Source organism: Ruditapes philippinarum, unplaced genomic scaffold (assembly GCF_026571515.1).
Source record: "Ruditapes philippinarum isolate M1 unplaced genomic scaffold, ASM2657151v2 ctg8910_1_1_1_1, whole genome shotgun sequence".
NCBI classification, from domain to species: Eukaryota; Metazoa; Mollusca; class Bivalvia; order Venerida; family Veneridae; genus Ruditapes; species Ruditapes philippinarum.
In genome coordinates this window covers 19,601-39,091 of record NW_026860178.1, presented here as the reverse complement: position 1 = coordinate 39,091, position 19,491 = coordinate 19,601, and the positions used below count along the sequence as shown (strand labels likewise).

The 19,491-nt window shown below is 31.6% G+C and overlaps 1 protein-coding gene across 1 annotated transcript; it reads right to left on the bottom strand.

The window, feature by feature from the left end:
- Positions 1-4,208: 4,208 nt before the first annotated feature.
- LOC132759138 (heat shock 70 kDa protein 12A-like) lies at positions 4,209-12,121 on the bottom strand. Its single transcript, XM_060750861.1, has 7 exons — positions 12,029-12,121; positions 11,124-11,187; positions 10,647-10,774; positions 9,538-9,718; positions 8,792-9,013; positions 7,866-8,028; positions 4,209-5,368 (listed from the first exon to the last, which is right to left on the bottom strand). Exons 1-7 carry the CDS (start codon positions 12,031-12,033, stop codon positions 4,317-4,319), a joined length of 1,815 nt encoding a protein of 604 aa, XP_060606844.1. The 5' UTR covers positions 12,034-12,121; the 3' UTR covers positions 4,209-4,316.
- Between the last annotated feature and the right edge of the window lie 7,370 nt (positions 12,122-19,491).

Below are 19,491 nucleotides of genomic sequence, written 5' to 3'. Positions count from 1 at the left end.
AAAAAATTTGCACAATGAGCCGTGTCATGACAATACCAACGTAATGCATTTTGCGACCAGCATGGATCCAGACCAGCCTGCACGGTCTGGATCCATGCTGGTCGCAAACACATTATGTTGGTTTTGTCATGGCACGGCTCAAATATGAAATATGGTATTGAAATGTAAGTCCAGTGCGATCACTAACAAAATAAGTTAATCGTAAGTGTGTGGCTAAATGCACACGTCCCGTTGTTAGAGACGTTGTCCGGAAGGGAATTTTGAGCTCTGCGCTGCTGACATGCGATGGCAAAGTTATGCACGAATGATCTCTTACTTCAATAATAGGTCGAGTTCTAAGCATTTTCGGTAGAAAGTTCGTTATATGATGCTAAAACTCTATCAATTTTTTTGGTATATCGTCTGACATTATAAAAAACAACAACATAAACATGACATTTACTGTCCCATCCCAACTCACTAAAAATCCTCAGCGATATCCAGGTGCTAAGCTTGTAAATAAGGAATCTTAAAAAAAATGGGGCCCGAAACGTTATCCATTTAACATCGACACAAAACATGTTCAGAGACAGTTTCAATGTTGAATGACATAATTAATCTCACTAAAGAAGGCAGGCATTTTAACATTGTTTATCATGAAATATCGCAGGTTCTCTCTCAAAATATAAAAGCAACACCATAATTGTTCCCAATTTTTAAATGACAATTATAAACGCAGAAACTTCAAATATAGCATGTATAGTTATTTATAAGCTCAGATATTTGATTTATTTTCAGATGTGTTTCTTATATGTAAATTCGACCCTGGCCAATTCGAAACTTATGCTCACAAACCAATCGCAACTACTCGGCCCTTTCCGTCAGTTATTATAGATAATGGCCGAGGCAGTTCCGAATGGCTCACAAACTAGATTAAATTGTTGTACAAAGGGTTATATTATTAAAAGGGGGACGACTTTGCTACTACTAAGACATAAAGCCAAGCAAATCTGGTGAACAATTTCTAGGACATTTTTTTATTTATACTTCGTTGTTAAAGTCGCCAAGCTATCAATAGTAAATTCTTCTTCAGTAAAATTTAGGATATTTTATTACCCCCCTTTCTGTCCTGTTTGTAATTTTTATTCAATTCTAAAAGCCTCCGTTTTGTTTCTTGATTTTTTTCAGTTTGTTCATATTTGCTTTTTACTTTGACCACATACATTATAATAATATTAATTTAAAAATAATTGCTATAAAATTACATCAAGGACAAAGTAAACTTTTGATAAATGCAGAAAAAGCAATTTATTAACGAGAATAGCCTAACAGAGAAGGTTAATAGGGTCAGCTTATAAAAAACAATAATAGAATAAAATAACGTTGTAACTTTATCTCCTCTGCGACAACCCCAGCAAGATTTTTATTGATGTAATTTAACGAAGAAAATACTGACTGTGGAATGTCCCCCGCCTGCATCTGAAAATAACATACTCGATTTTATACAAATGAATGCTTTATAATAAAACTGGTTGTCGGAAAGTTACAGATTTGTTTTCAGACATTTCCTACATGAATTTTCAATCAAATGTCTTTGATATTGAATGATATTATAAAAATGGACAACATTATTAAATACAATATATAAATTATACATGGTAGATAAATTTAGTAAATGATTGTACAATAACTAGGGGCATTGACTGTGCTTATTATTTGACCAACATACTTCTTCTATGCAAATGTCAGGGGCGTCCGTGGCCGAGTGGTTAAGGTCGTTGACTTCAAACCACTTGCCCCTTACCGCTGTGGGTCCGAATCCCGACAGGGACTTTGGATTCTTTCATGTCAGGAAGCTATCCATCAAGCTTACGGAACGTCGGTGGTTCTACTCTAAATAGTGCATGTAAGGGCACATGAGGTCTTCCTCCACCAGTAAAGCTAGAACGTCGCGATATGACCTATACTGTGTCGATGTGACGTAAAACCCAAAACAAACAAAATCATGCAAATGTCATTAAACATAACGGTATCTAAAGGATTGTCATCAAAAGAGTGATATTTCGATAATACACAATATAGTGGCGGTATGCTTAACCCATTACTGCATGAGCATTTTGTGAAAAATGGATGTTTTTATTAAAAAGTCTCCCGTTTCAAATTCAAATTGCTATAAAACTAAAAAAAACTGCTTCAATACTAATTAAACTTGGCACAAATGTTAACTGTACCATTGCCTTTGTAACGACATGCTCAGTCTCAAAATTTCTTATTTCCATGGCAACAAGGAAATTTCTCAAAATTGCCAAAAATCACTATTTTTGTAGATTTTTTTTCCATCAAAATTGATTTCAAAGCAGCAACTTCTCAATGGATTGAGATAGAGTCAAAGGCTTTTCAGCGTTGGTTACACGTTACCTTAAGATCGACCTGTGATAAGTTTAGCCCTTCACAAGTCCAAAATGTTTTGGCGATGAGGGGGACTACCGCCCCTTAAACCCCGCCCAAACATTAGTGGGCCACATCTCCTTTCTGGCAACCCCCTGATGTATCTTTTGGATAGGGGGCGGCGCCGAAAAAGTAGTCACTTTTTTAAACCATATTTCTCAAACAAAAACAAGTGTTTGGGGCCTATTATTTGAGACAACAAAAAGGGGATGTGAAATAGCGTTAAAAGGCGTGTATATTGAGTTATGACTTAACAGAAAATGATGAAAATATCTGAAATTACCCAAATTTGCGTTTTCCATGTTAAAACATGGTCTATATATTTTTGAAGATAAATTGTTGTTTTGTAGATATTTTTTTTTCATTAACATAAAATGATGAAAATGCCTAAAATTACCCAGATCGCGTTTTTATATATTATAACATGGCCTTACATTACAATTTTGAAGAAACATTGTTGTTTTGTAGAATTTTTTCATTAACAGAAAATGATGAAAATACCTGAAATTACCCAAAATTACGTTTTTCCATGTTAAAACAAGGCCTAACATATAATTTTAAAGAAAAATTTTGTCACACAAAAATGTTTTTTACCATTTTGTACACTAGATAGAAAGTGGGTATATGTTTTATAGTTTCCTGGTGCATATCACTATGTCCATTTCCACAATGGTGTAAGGTAAGGGGTGTGGACCATAAATAAATTGGACATAGTAGTAAATGTGTTTTCTATAAACCTTTAAACGTTGCAATTTCCAAGATTCGTCATTCAATTTATTTTTAATCAGACAAATTCAAGAAGGGGCTTTTAAAACCTCATATGTTGGTAATTTTAACATTCATTTTATGTAATGCTACTGATTTAGTTTTTAATTTTTTCAGTGATTGTTGATCTATCAGACGCTTTAATATCAACCATAATTGCATGTTTGTTCTATAATTAAGTAATAAAAATGATTTCAATTTACGTAAACGGTAATATTTTAATGACTTTTCAAGAACGTTGTCATTGAACATTTGGACGTCAAGTGTCCAATACCTGACATTTTATATTAGCTATTATCATTAGCAGAGTGAATAATAGAATATCCAAAACTTCAGCATTTACTGCTGAAATATTTTATATCAAGTTAAAAATAGAAAATTAAAACACCAAAACTGTTATTGAATTAAATCAGCATCATGGACATATCTGTCCGGACACATGGTACTGTTATGTGGACAATTAAGGTTAGTTTAATACCCTCTTTCACAGGCCTCAGATATGTCAACGCAATCAGAAATACACAAAACAATTCATTAGCTAGGTTAGCTGTACTGTGTCGAATTTTCAGATTTCTAGCTTTAGCTTTAAAATTATGAAATATGAAAGGATACATGTTTAAGAAGTGTCCGGTTGGTGCTCCCCGATCAGTGGAATCATTACTTATTAATAACAAAACCAAAACGAAAGCTATATAAATGCTGCAAAGATCGTTATATGAATTTTGAAAAAGAATACTTCAGAAATACATGTATGACAGAAATATGTATGTATCTTTCCTTTCGATTTTATCGTTTAATTTTAAGAGTTTTATATTCATATTCGAAAAAAATAAAATCAAACAAAAATGCCGGTTGTTCAAGCTTAAAAAATGTTTTTTCATTACTTACGAAAGAGGGAAATAGTAATTGTATGATTGGAACATTGATTTTACATTTGTAGGGAAAGGTCGTCTGTATTTAAGTCAGGCATATGCGTATTAGGCAGTTTGGAATAACTTTATCATACTACTCAAACGCTTATATTTCTATATTTATTTCACTATGTGATATTCATTTCTAGCTCAATTTTAGTTATATCAAACGTTATCTGCATTATGTCGATCAAATGATTTGACGATATGCATTTAATCTAGAAAATTGAATGTAGCATTAGTCTTATTTCGTGTTGTTTCATGAATAACTTGAACTTCGAACTCCGTACCACCACACGTAATCTGTACTAAAGTGCCCCCGACATTTCCCTCGTTGTCCGTACAGTCTACATATAATTCTCCAACTTTAAAACAGTCAGGTTCATCAACAAATAAAGGATCAGCACGCTGTGATGCAAATAATTTTAGACTATACGTATTACCTCCAAAGGAGGGTGTTATACATCTACCACTTGTAAACATACCAGGTGACGTTTCTTCACCCTTTCTAATCAAACTTTCGAACATCGAACCACGAACACGTTTCTGACCGTGAAGTCTCTCTCTTGGGTGTTTAAGTGGGTCATAAGAACCTCGTATTCCAAACCCGTAGGTATATGGACTGATCCTAACACTGATGTCCTTTCTGTCATGTCCATATATAACTGCCCCTTTTAGAACCGACAAACCTGCATCTTCAGGCAGTAAAATATTTTTATCAACAAATGAAGATTTGACTGCTTTAAATAACATTTGGGACTCTGAAAACCCACCAACCATCAAAATTGTATTGGTGTTTGCTGTTGCTTCTTCGTGTAGAATACTTTTCATATGTTCTGTAAGATGTTCCGTTGTAAAACTAAAAAAGTTTTTAAAAAGACTGCTATCAAACAAAATCTTATCTGCCGTAAACTTCACCTTTCCATTAAGTTCATCATCTCTCTCAATTTTTTCCTTTACGCTTTTTGAGTTTACATCTTTATAAATATTAGACAGCGAAACGGGTATTTTAAGTTTTACTTTCGATTTAAGATCTGGCGTTATAGACCTTTTCCTTACTTCAAACTCTCTTTGAAGGTCGAGAAAATCGTCTTTGTGTTCATCTTGGAATCTCTTCATTACAATTTTACCAACAATTCCTGTCAAAAAATCTTGGAAAGCTTTATCAACCACTGTACCGCCCCAGTTTCCACCATTAGCTTGAAATATCTCTCTTAATGTTCCATCAGTGCATACTTCATGAACTATAATGTCAATCGTTCCACCTATATTTTGATATTAATTTACATGCTGTGACATAACTGTAGAAACAAATGAATATTAAAAGAACTTAGCTTAATATACACCATTACATATAGTTAAAGATCTACTTTATATAACTTTATGTTAATACATGTATGTATATTTTGTAATGTACTATTACCCAAACAAGCTGCCATGACAAGATACTATTGTGTTTATAAATTTTATGTATTCATGTGTATGGGCCGATGGCTTGGATGCTAACTTCAAAATCACTTGTAATTGCATGATCAAGTAAATGTACGTAATTACAGACATAAATCAACAGAGAAAGTGTATAAAACCGTTTTGTTTTGTGTTAAAGTGAATATTATTAAATAAATAAGAAACACGTGAGTATTAAAATGAAACAACAAAATACCAACTGACCTTTTGTTATCATACAAGTGCATATATCATCGGAAAACAAAGGAAAACAAGAACGTGTCTGTTAAACACAAATGTCCCCGGCTCAGATTCTTCTCAGTTAAGGACGGAAAATTGCCAAAAAAAATGTAAACACAATTATATAACTTGACAGAGTCATGGCATTTTGCAATTGTGAAAAATGTAAGTTGGCAAGTCATTGCTATGACTTGTGATTAAGTTGAAAAATATTCAACTTTATCAAATACTAGTATCTTTGCATGTAAATGCAAGAGTACCTTGAACCCAACAACCCCAAACTCCATCCGAACTTTAATGACCACCTTGTAAATATGGGTAATTTGTAAAAAATACAAAATATAAAAAAGCTTAAAAAATCTATAGTCATTACATTTGTTACATTGACTTGTGACTCCCTACACTGGACTATTCAAGGTTTGTTCCTTTCAATAGGAAAAACTTCAGGCTACAAATATGGCTGAATTAGCCAATGTATAAAAAATTTTGGAAGCCCTTGACTTCGACCCACTGACCCCTTACTCAATCAAAACAAAATTACAAGATATCTTTTTTCCAAATATGAAAGACATCTGTCAATAACTATAGGCAATATGGAAAAAAGTGTAAAAATCTATTTTAGCGCAGGTGACCTTGACCCAACTGACCCATAACTCCATCCAAAGGAAGGAAGAATACCATACACGTTATATGTCTATCAAATAAGACATACACATGTCAATAAATGAAGGCAGTACGGACAAATGCATAAAAATCTATCTTTAGCACTGGTCACCTTGATCCACCTGACCGCCAACTCTATCCAAAGGAAAAATACCAAGCAAGTTATCTCCCTACCAGAATGAAATACATTTGTCAATAAATAAAGGATATATGAGCAAAAATGAAAAAAAAATCTATTTTTAGCGCTGGTGACATTGACCAACTAACCCTTACCTCAATCAGGAGAAAGAATACCATGCAATACCTCACCCTACCACCCAGCCTCCGACCGATGCAACTTATGCCTATGGGAGAAATTCTACATTTTTTGCAAACAAGAAAACGTTACACTTAACAAAAGAAACGAACTTGTATCAGCCTGCAGACATTATAGGAAATACCTATTAAGCAACTGTAAAAACGAACAGTAATAATATAGTTACGTCCCTTTATTGAGAACTACCATTTACTCTTCTGATGATTGCGTTTTGCGCATGAGACTAATTAGAAAAGGTAAATGTGTTTTGCAATATGTTGACTGAATTTAAATCAATATATATATATACAACAAGATTAATAGATATAATAAATATAATCAAGTAAACACAAATATTTGTTTCTTACTTATATATGATAAAAGATATACTGTATATTAATATAAATTCACATTGATTGTCAATAAAAAAACACAAAAAAAAGCAAAAAAACAAAAAAAATGTGCGTATAGAGGCCTGTATGAATGCTTCTCATTTAGGTGTCTGATTATATTTTAAAAATCTTTTATGTTGCTATAATTTCCTTATCGTTATTCTGATATAAAATATAAGGTTACTCATCATCAAGGGATAATTTTTGAATAAAATTATGCCACAAATTATTAAAAGAAATTACATCTCCATTTAAAAAAGCTATATTCGTTTTTTTAGTGCTGAAAAGGGCAATAACTTTGAAAAAATGAAAACCATAGTTATGTAACTTGCCCAGATCATTGATTTGTGTTGATTATTAAGTGTGTAAATTATGAGGCCATTGGAAAAGATAGAACATGAGAAAAATCCAACTTGCAGTTTTAGGTTAACTTCGTATGGACGGACGGGTGTACTTACAAAATGGTACTTTTGTGACTTTTCCTTTGATATTCTTAGCCATTTTTAGTCACACAAGGCTTAAAAAAGACGCACAAGTAAAAACTGAATAAATAGGATCAAAGAGAATTTACTGTAACCTATTATTCTCCAAGTCACACAAGTACCTCTGGGTTTGTACCGACAGACGGGCGGTTCAAATACTATATGCCCGAGGGCATAAAAACAACATCTAATGTTAATTGCCTACGGCATGTAAAATCTCTTATAAAAAGATAAACATAATTACCTCCAGCGTCAACAACCATATATCTCGCACCAGGTTCGAATAAAGATAGTACTTTTGACTCTGCTTTCCCATCTTTCGGTTTCGGTATTGTGAAGTATTTACAATATAAAGAAGCTGCCTCTGGTTCCAAAGCTATCATAAGATTTTGTGACTGTATACCAGCCTGTAAAATATTATTATATCATCTTCAGTATCGTAAACCAACCGTCACAGAAAAGGATAAATGTTGACAATAATATATATACATACATCAATCTAAAGTTTATCTGACTCAGATACGGTAGCTTATTTACTCCACGTCGTATTTTTGTCGCACAAATATACGTTGACGATTCTTCGAGTTATCGCATTTTCGCATTCTCGAAGCGAAACGACAAATACAGACAAAAATACGACACATGTCATGTGTCATGTTTTTGTCTCTTATTTGCTGTGTAACTTCTTTTTTGTTTACTACGTTTTATGTTGTTGTTTTGTTTTTTTTTGTTGTTTTTTTGTCTTCACTTTATCGTATTATTTTATATCTTCTTCTTATCATTGTTATATTTTCGCTTTATTGCATTCTCGTTTTTTTGCTAATGTTGTTTTATCGCTTCTATGTAGTGCTGTTACATAAGTGCAAATTTATTAAAGGTATACTATATACCACAGCATGGCAATAATGGAGTCAAAATCAACTAATGAATTGAATAATTACTTCAATAGGAATGGTTTAAATAATATTAATGTTTTATTACAAAGTGAATGTTTTCACATTTAGCAAGCTCCGCAACTCGATAATGCAGCAATTCGACTATGCAATAAAACGACATTAAAAAAGTAAAAAAATGCAATTACACGAAAAAGCGAAAACACGACTTTGTTTTTAATTTTGATGTTAGATTAAAACAAAACACTGATTTCTTAAGAAAAAGAAATTTATTTACTTCAATGGCACATTCTCTCATAAACTGTTTAGCTGGCGGGGTCCATATTGCAGGCACAGTTAACACCCACTGTATTTCCTCTTCTTTCAGTTCTACAGTAAGTTTCTTCTCAGTTTCTTTCAGCAAATCGTCTTTGAGATATCTAATCACCATAGCAAATACACGTTTAGCGGGTAGACGTTTACCTTTGTCGTCTTCAAGCTCCTCATTTCTAGTTAGTTTCTGCAAACAATTTTAGCCCGTTTTATTCATTTGTACATGTTAAAATGAATAAAGAATGTCACAATATTCGGCAGTCGATTGAATTACTAAATGTATATTAAAATTGCAAAAGTAATTTGCACATTAAGTTTCAATGACGTATGCTCTAAAATGTGTACGGCGCAAGTTAATCAATAATAATATCAATTAATCAACCAAAAGGTACCAGAATGAAACCCGTTGTATAACATAAAATATTTTCTTAACTCCAGTACAATATTTTATCGATGATACATCGTAACACAGTCAAGACCAATTTAAAGTACAATGTATAGTAATGATCTGGAATCAATTATGATTATGTTAAGTAAGATATGATGTTTGCATATCCTTTAACAAAAGAATACTTATTGCAAAACTATTAAACTTTCAATATGTAATTCTTAGGACTGACTACTTCATGATTACAAACAATTCTATGACTTTGATTGACATATTTATCCTCACTATCGATTTAGGAGTAAAATATATTTTTATTTTATCACCTTGGTGTCAAATAGCATCATTTTGAAGCGTTCGAAGTAGTAGTATGTTCTATGTTCCTTTTCGTCTGCTAACTCCGCGTACCTGTCCTCTGCCTCGTAACCAAATGCTTCAAGTGTGTGTCCATCCGGTTGTATCAGAACTGTTGTGGGTGCTTTCATAGAAATATTCTTTCCACTGTTCCTATCGGGGTAGTGACATATTTATTATATGGTATTTGGAAAGGATGGTGAAAAGTTTTCATCGGATCATATACCAGTAATGTCTTTATCGGTTCTTATCAGAATACCGTTAGGATTTCAAACGAATTAGAAAAGAACTTATGTAAATCTACGTACATACAATAATTTGTTGGATACTGGGAGATTCCAAAATCCAATAAAGAAATTGTAAATACGCTTAAATAAAAAGGTAAAATTGTAGATTTGGTTTGATTGTATTTGCTCGTAGGGGATAATTGTAATAGACTAAATTGCCCTAATGTTCAAAGTTACTGTAGCAGGTTGAACAGTTTTCAATCTTTATCAGGGACTTAAAAATAATGTCAAACCTTATTTTGTTGGGGTTTTTTATCCTGAGCTATCAAAATAACATTATATAAAGAGATGTGAAAGCTGTAGTTTTCATTTCTCAAAAAACTGTATTGATAAACTTCTGAAAACTAAATCAGATTGAATAAGGAAGTGAGGGATTGAAATATTCAACCGATGTGAAGTAGTGTAGGGTTTTATAATTAATCAAGTGATAAACTGTGCACATAAAGATGCTAGGCCTCAGTAGTGCCAAAGCCCACTAGTAAATATAAATTGGGCACCCAATTAGTTTAAAATCTAACAGAATAAAATAATTAAGACTTTATTATTAATGTATTGTACATATCAAAGGATGTTAATCGAGGGACGATCTCATGTTGCATTGTATATGGCCTGTAATGAAACGTTTAATGAAAGGTTAACATTTAGCACGTCTTTACTCTATGTTTGTATAACGCAAATGACGTCACGTCAAAATATAGTACGGCAGTGCAATACCACTTTTAATAGAGTCGCAAAATCGGCACGAGTATCTAATAAAATATGGTTCGGTGACCTTATTATCAAAAAATACCTACCAATGTTTGCAGGATATTTTTGTTGGATCCGATTTATAATCATTGTCAAAAGAAAAACCCCAGCCAGAAAATGTTGTCCCAAAATCAATGGCTGCAACCATCAACTTTTTAGTTTCTTTTTCAGTTATCTGCAATTTGAAAAGTAAACGTGTTTGTATTTTCTGTAAGCAAAAAAAGAGACAAACAAAATAACAAAAACAAAAAAAAGCAAGCTTTTTTTATATTTCAGCTAAACAAGTTCTGTCCATGGTACGGTATTCATATGAAAATTATGTTTTTTTTTTCTATAATACATTATAATGATAGTATCCAGAAATTCTTTTTCATGTATCTTTTACCAGGGGAATTGAAGCTTCCGTTCAAACATCGTAAGTGAAGTTTTGTTTTTTAGCATTGGAATAATTGAAAAAGGTGGGTATTCACACAATTTCACAATTTGAATAATGGTCATAGTACAATTTTCTAGATAATCCTTACTTTCGATTTCACACTTGCCATTTCCTCAACAATCTCCAATTTACCGGATAAGTTGTCGCATTCACTGAAACAATTTATAAATATGTTTTATTTGTTTAAAAATAAATCCAATAAATCTTTCATATTTCTTCAAAAGATTCGTTTTACATTTCGTTCGATTTTTAGAAAAGAGAAGTACGACTTATATACATGTATATCATTTTCAATATTCACAATACCTTTTTAATTCTACCTTACACTTTTTTGAAAGGAAGTATATTATACCTTTTATCAAAATAAAAGGAATGACTGAATAAATCGCTGTTATAAATTTAAAGTTCTACTTGAAAGTGTATGCCAAAGATAAACATTATTGATTGATCAAACCGCAAAAGTATATATATCTACCTACAGTAGCTAGATTTATTATGTAAAAAAAGTCTTGTCCTGGATTTGAATTTGAAACTGGTCATTATTCATTTCAAGGATTTTAAGATAATTATAAGATAAATAGTCTTGGTATAATTATCTTCAAAACTGCTTAATTATTGTTAAGCTCACCAAAGAGATACATAAAATAGCCGACTTTGTTTATTCAAGAATACGATCGTATCAAGAAATTCTTCTTCATATTTCTTTTACCAGGGAATTTCGCTTGAATATACCTCTAGATGCGTCCCTTCCAGCACATAAACAAATCTATGAAATATTTAATCATTTAATTAAAACCTGTTCTGATTCAAAAGGTGCTGCGTATACCCTCGCGATTAAGTTTTATTACGGTATGGCCGTTGAAAAGATATTGTCGCCCCCATTCAGGTATATAAAATGTTATTTTTATTATAATTCTATATATTTCGGTTAATATATTATTATTAATATCCATCAATTTATCAAGCAATCGACCATAATTAAAAAGAAAATACCTCATAAAAAGCGATTTCTCTTCATAACTGCGCAAAACGTTCCTTAATAGTTTCCTTTTCCAATTAAGGAAGTAATATATGCCATTATTTGCAATGGGCATGCGCTGACTGTAACGAGATGTACGTAAATGATAAAGATAAATATAAATTTTTACGACTGGTTTAAGTTTTAAGAACTACGCAATGAGCGATTAACAAAGTGTAATGAACTTATATTTATCACAATTTTAGGCCTTAATTCAAAATGACATAACTTGAACATTCAAACATGTGTATATGTACACATTTTCATTTTTAATTTGAAAAAAAAACCCGTCCACTGGTTTGAAGACAATGTTTTCACTTTGGTAAGGATAAGATCACAGGTCAAATATAAATTGCTTTTTTGATGAACAAAGGCCCACATTAAAAAAAATAATTGATAGATATATTTTCAACAATTTCATAAGAAAACTAAACCAAAGATGTCACATCGCAAAAATGATGTTTTGACAGAAAATGCCTTCTAGGACTCCACTGAGTTTGTTCGTTTTTTTTTATTAATGTTTTTGACATGACAGGCCTGAACATTTGTTTTCAATATTTTTAAACCATTTGATATAGGTCTTTTCCAATTGTTTGTATTTATATCATTCGCTAACTTCATTTATCCAGAGTAATCATTTCTATTGTGAAAATGACTTAAAAATGACAAAGGTTTAAATGTTTTCAACTCAAATCAAGCTTAGAATCTATCTCAGGTATTGTAAAAAATATGTGACAAATGTCAACTCTCATTCTGTTTGTCTTACTTATTTCTTAATACATTTAATTATTGTTCCTTCGCAGGTGTCCGTTTTCGTGCCTGAAATAATGCATGAAGAGGGTACCGATGTACATGTTCTCTTCCAATAGGAAATCATAAGGCCTTAACATGGAAGTTTTGACTTTAAAAAGCGCATGTGTGTTACACATTTTCAATCTATGGAGTCATACGCTACTATTTTCTCCTTTGCAAAAAAGATACATTTAACATTTCATAGCTGCCATTCTCTAGGCATCTTAATTGCATTGTTATCATTGATATGTTTAAATTGCATAGAGTACTGTTTTAAATGAAATTCAAATGAACTTTCTGTAAACAATTTGGCTTCTACTGAAAGACCATGGTCTCATACTCGTTTTTTCAGAGTTTAATACCACGACATAAGTAACCCATAGTATTTGATAAATGACAATTTTAAAGAAGCACATACATGTATATATCTCTGTGTGTAAGGAATAATAAACAGGATAATAAAAGATCAAAAAGGCAAACTTGCCTTATGATAAGTAGTTACTATAAATATATCAGCTTAGAGTTATAAATATTAAATTTTGTGTTTATAAAGGTAGCATGGAAATACATTCAGATTCTGTATTATGAATCTCTGTAGGTACCATTCCAAGCATTCAATAGTCATCTCTTGCAAATGAAAACAAAATCTTCTTTTTTCAGGGTTTTTCAAAAAGAAACTGTTTTTTCAAAGACCATATCCTTAGGTTTGGTGAAAGCTACAGGGAAATGCATAAAACATAACTATCAAAGGTGAAAAATGTAGAGCTACTAATTCACTTAAAAGACGATGCACCGATTCACGAGCGATATTTAAGCGTAACTTGTTTGTTCATAAGACATTTAAACTATTGTACATGTAAAGTGTGAAAAAATGAATTATTTTCATAATTTATTATTTTCAGTACATTAAAAACAATTCTACACGTGTTTCTAAAACGGCATTTTTTTAATATGTTTAGACCAAATAATTTTTTAGATATTATTTTCAGTCTTTCAAAAACAAGCTCAGTGATATAAGGTTTGCGATTTGAGTCTATTTAATCGTTCGAATAATGTAAATTTCACTACATTTATTCATATTTTATTTGAAAAATACGATAAATTTGTAAATATATTAATATAAATATTAATAAATTGGCATTTTAAGAATAAACACACAAACAAAACATGTGTATTATTCAAGATTTTCATTTCACTTCTGTATTACCAATTCTCCTTCTAAAATTGCCTTTTACATTGTTTGATGGTTTTGGAAACTATCAATGAATATATAAATGAATTTGATGATTGTATGACATCTAAAATAGTTGTTTAACACGAAATGAATGTTCTACTTTGATAAAAACACTTAACAGATAATTAAACAGCAATTGACAGCTGTCATATATAGCATAAATATTGTTCATATTGCCAAGTCTCTGGAGAGCAAATCTTTAGGAAAAAAATTGTATTGAATTATATACAGTGGCTATTAACATTATCAGTGTTTTAAGAATATTGTATTTTTTAAGGGATAAGATTTAATTTGATTACTAAAGGTCATATATAGTTGATTTTACTGGAGATTTAATGTTTAGCTCGTTATGGTTTGTACATAATTAGATTGTTACAAAACAAACAAAAAATGATACTCAAAATGTTCCTGCATATAACTTAACATTGGCTTAAAAGACTCTTTTAGATTTTTTTTTAAATGTATACAAAATTAATTTATTTTTCATACAGTTAACAATTGCACAGATTGTCAATAGCCTTTTTTGGTACATGCACTAAGAACAGTTATTTATAATCAGATATACCCCCAATCTTAATACAGAACGAAATATTTCTACACAAATATACTCTTATTTATAAGATATAATAAAATAATACAAGTTTGCTACTTTGCATTTTGTATATAATACAAAAATCCTTTCAGAGCAATAAAACAGATCATTGCATGTACAATTTTATATTGAGAATGCCATGTTCAGGAGAGAAAACGAAAGACAAATCATCTCTGACGCTCCCTGACAGCGGCTTACGCTGTATTTATTTTTCAATATCTGACATGCCGTATTTAAACGTATTTGAAACCAAAATTCCGTTAAAACTAGATACAAAGAAAAAGTATTCAAAATTAAGGCATTCTTTTCTGCCAAACATAATCATTGAAAACAAGTTTGGTTATTCAAGCGATTTATGATCTTTCAAACACGTCCATCCACCATCGATATAGTCTGTTGTTATCTTCGTAGTTTATTTTTCTTAATCTGAAAATTAGTATCAACTTATTGCTTTAAAAAGATTATCCGCTCCATTTAGGATAAAAATGTTATACTAGTTTCATTTCCTTAATACATTGAATTTCTGCTGAACCTAGTAAAGTTTTTCAAAGACATTGTAATTTTTCTGGTTAACCTTATTGAAAGTCGTCCTGTTTTTTCTGCTTATTCTAGTGCTAGCCCCGAGTATTAATCAGATTCCCAAGTGTTTTGATGTTCTTTCTCTTTAGTTTCATAGTCAAACATAAAAATACGTACCCTGTTGTCACAATATGAAACCCCAGAAACAGGTAACCAATGAACGAGCATCTGAATATGATATTTCTATCGCTTTCCCTTTCTCTTCCGCCACAATAAGTAAACACCAGCAAAAATGAGCCAATCATTGGGCATGCTCTGGAGTGCGGGTAACTTATACCTGCACTCCAGTTAACGGTCTGTGCATGTATATGTATACGATTTAACTCTGACATCTTTTCAACAGAAAGGTCCCCAAACTATGATATAATTATTCATTGATACACAGTCTACTATAGTATATTCATGATAAACGATAACTTGCTTTGAAAATTATTGAAAACGTATGCCATATGGGAACCATTTTAGATCAAATTGTTCATTCTAAAACAATAACATATATTCGTATATTAACTTGATCATTCTGTATGAGTTAAGCATAGATCATTCGATCTATTACATTTGACTAGGTAACAAGCTTTATTGGAAATACAAATTGCCTTAGAATTTAGAATGGTCATATGGAATTGTTTATTCTTATTGGCTGTAATAGCTTTAAATCAATTTATATCTAAACATCTTTCGTATAAAACTTCTGGGAGATAAAAATAAGGATAAATATGTATGCAATGGTAAGCAGTCAAGCCAAATCAAATTTTAAACATGGATATATTTATTCAATAAAGTGAATAATTTCATTAATTTATAACTTTTATTAGAGATTCATTTTGAGGAGCATTTAAATAAATACATGCAATGTAAATGAGGCCTTTCTGATATCATGATAGTATATCCTTCATATTACCATTGTCATCTTTTACCAGAATGGATTTTGACATATCTTTGACATATCTACTATTTGTGTCTTCAGTATTATTTATTTGCTCAGCTAACATTTATAGTTCATACCAATAAAGCACTTTCTATACAACGTGTGATCTATAAAAATTTGAGCAACCATGTGCTTGATTTGATTCCGTAGAAATACTTTGCACATATTTTTGCTAAATGAAGGAATCATAAGCACGGATATTTTATATTGGCTATTTGACTGTCTAATTGGGAGGGATGTTTTCGAATTTCCATTGCTGTTTACTCGATGGTCTGATTAACTGCCTTGATGAAACATTATCTGCATAATGCAAAAAGATAATACGATAACACTGTTCAATAATGCATACACTCTGAAATTAATAAAACATACTTCATTATTTTTCATTTAGAGTGTATGTTTTCTTATATTACTTAAGTTATTGTAAACAAGAACAAATGGTTGTCGTCTTCATACTGCCAACACGTTTTAATGAACATAATCGCTACATGATTCACATGTGAAACAGCAATATTCGTTCAAAGGTGAGCAGATAGCTTCAAACAATTCCAAATTAGAACCAATTAAAGTCTCTTTTAGTCTCGCACAAAACCAAAAACGTTTGTTTGGAATATCGAACCCTGGTAAGAGCCAACCCTGCAGGGACAGTGATGTGGAAAAGACCGGATAGATACCCTCGCTATATAAATTTAACTCGTCTTCTGCTATTTTAGCTCAAAAATAAACCAGTATCTACCCTGCTAATCTGATAAAGACATAGAAATAATTTCGACTTGTTTTCGTCCTTCGTTATTCCTTGCACTCAGCTGGGTTTTCTAGAGGCTATGTTTACAAATGGCTTGTACTGTACATAACATAAATTGATATAACAATATTTTCAACTATTATCTTCATAATTCTACAAAATGTGATTTTAAGAAGGACTGTAGAAAGATTCGTTTAATTATATGCTTTATCTTGTATTAACACATCTAGAAATAAACTGGGAAATGTGTTGAGACATACAAGTTCATATAATGTTTCAGGTTCAAAGAATTCTGTGATTCTGTATTTATTGTTTGCGATATTTAGTGATTTTACTTTCTAAATATCGCCATATCCGTAAAGGGGAAATAAATCTAAATGATCTAGTTTAGCTCAAGTAACGTTGTAATCTTTCTTTCAGTGATACCAATATGATAACTATTTGGCAAACATAGAAGGACATCTAAAATATGGAAACAAAGTGATCCCTCGGAAGCATTAATCACAACAAAATTACAAGAGAATAGCAGACTCGGTTTTATTGAGTCTGTACATGAGGGATAATGAAAATGTGCAACATCCCTCACGCCCCCTAGCACCGGCTTGAGCGGTACCCAATCCTCAATACTAAACAGTACTGGCATCAATGATCCCGAAGGACCAGAAAAATATAGCAACACTGAAGTGTAGTACGGGGCAATTTTTTACAGCTGCCACACAGCACTTGACACCTGCTATTATGAAGTATAAAAATCTGGAAACAAAGTGATCCCTCGGAAGCATTAATCACAACAAAATTACAAGAAAAGTTGTCTTACATCAAGTTATTTTTCTGTAAATATTGTATTTTCTTTGTTAACAGTCTTTTAATAACATCACAAAACTTTATATCAACTGTATTTGGTGGTCTAATGAAATAAAATTTGCTTTTCATATAAGTTTGATGTGCTCTTTTTAAAAGTAAACGATGCTGAAGATACAGACCTTTGTAAAGATGTAACACCAGACTGACCTTGATAATGTTATTAAGTAGACACATAAAACTTGTCACCAAAAGTAAAATGGATATTTTCTTAATGGAAAAATTTGTCAAGTGAAATATCAATTTGGGGGAATATAAACTCTGTTTATTAACTCGATCGTAATTACAACTATTGTACAGGTCCTGAAGTTATGTTCCTGAAACTGTCAAGAACTTGTGCAATCATTGTGGGGCGGGGAAAACACAATCGTGATCTTGGTATGGCTAAAAGCAACTAATCCTAAGTTTGAAAAACGGGCACATAACAACTATATTAACTACTGTCTGGTCCTGAGGAAGCTATTCAGCTAGCTAACGGAACGTCGCTGGTTCTACTCAGTTGCCCGTTCGTTTCAAAAAAATAATCGTAAAGGCACCTTGGGTCTTCCTCCACCAGTTAAGCTGGAACGTCGCCATATGACCCATACTTTTTCAGTGTGACGTACAACCCAATCAAACAAACAAACTATTTTTCACCGCTTACACATTTAAGTTTTTTTCACTGTGTTTTACTTTGTCGTATATTGTGTTTATCACTTACGTTAACTGTATCATTTGCGCATGCGTGATGAGACAAAGATGAACAATTACTTTCATAATTGGAAACAGAAACCAGTATAAGAGAGATAATGCCGCTTTTGAAAGAAATTCGTTACCGCTAAGGATTTCTAAGTATATTTTTCCAATTATTTACAGACTTGTACAGGTAAATAAAAACTATTATCAGTAATCAGCTATTGTTATTGTCATTATATAAGCTACACCATTTAATCTACTCTGGTGTAACGGTGATCTGTACAAATCTTGTACTTTGTCCACTGTATATAAAATATAAGTTTAATGTTTTTCTGAAGACACGCGATTTTTGGTATACTTTTTATGTATGTTCAGACTAAATATCTTCTTTTTTTGAGGTACAATGTCAGTTCTCATTTATAATTGAAATCTCATATGATCTAGCTCCTGTCCTGCAGGATCTTAATCTCTGTTGGGTTTATAAGTCATACCACTAGCCTTTCACATGACTTGCTTTCTTATAGGCCACAGGGCATAGTTATAATGGCATTTAATTAGATCTTTTTGGTTATAAAGATTCTCACCGTTCAGCCATAAGTAGATACATAGTTCATTTGTTAAATTAAATCATAACTATCTTTTTGTTATCATTTTAAACAAAATTATCTGTATGTGTTGTAGGTTGTAAGTCTATCTAATCAAAAATAATTATCGCTTGTTATTGATAAAAACATGGTCATATACTTATATTTGCTCTTAATCACAAACACAAAAAGGAAAAACGAAATCAAACAACTGTATACTTATATTAATTGTGAATCACTTCCACAAGTATTCCCCAATTTAAAGAAGGTAAAGAAATGTAAAAAGTCGCTGCATCTGAAGATTCTGTTTTAAGTAAATTAACTGATAAGTAAATTTATTCATCAGTTTGTATATAAGGTACCAAAGTAAATAAACAAATCCTGATATTACTTTGGTAAGGTTCATAGGTCTTTGAATATCAAACAATCTAAATATTTACGTATAAGG

Bases quoted from the DNA above. Each gene is read 5' to 3' on its own strand.
- LOC132759138 (XM_060750861.1), bottom strand. The intron at 10,775-11,123 runs GTAAGGATTATC...TTCAAATTGCAG, and splicing joins TGGCAAGTGTGAAATCGAAA to ATAACTGAAAAAGAAACTAA. The intron at 8,029-8,791 runs GTAAATAAATTT...AATATTTTACAG, and splicing joins TGAGAGAATGTGCCATTGAA to GCTGGTATACAGTCACAAAA.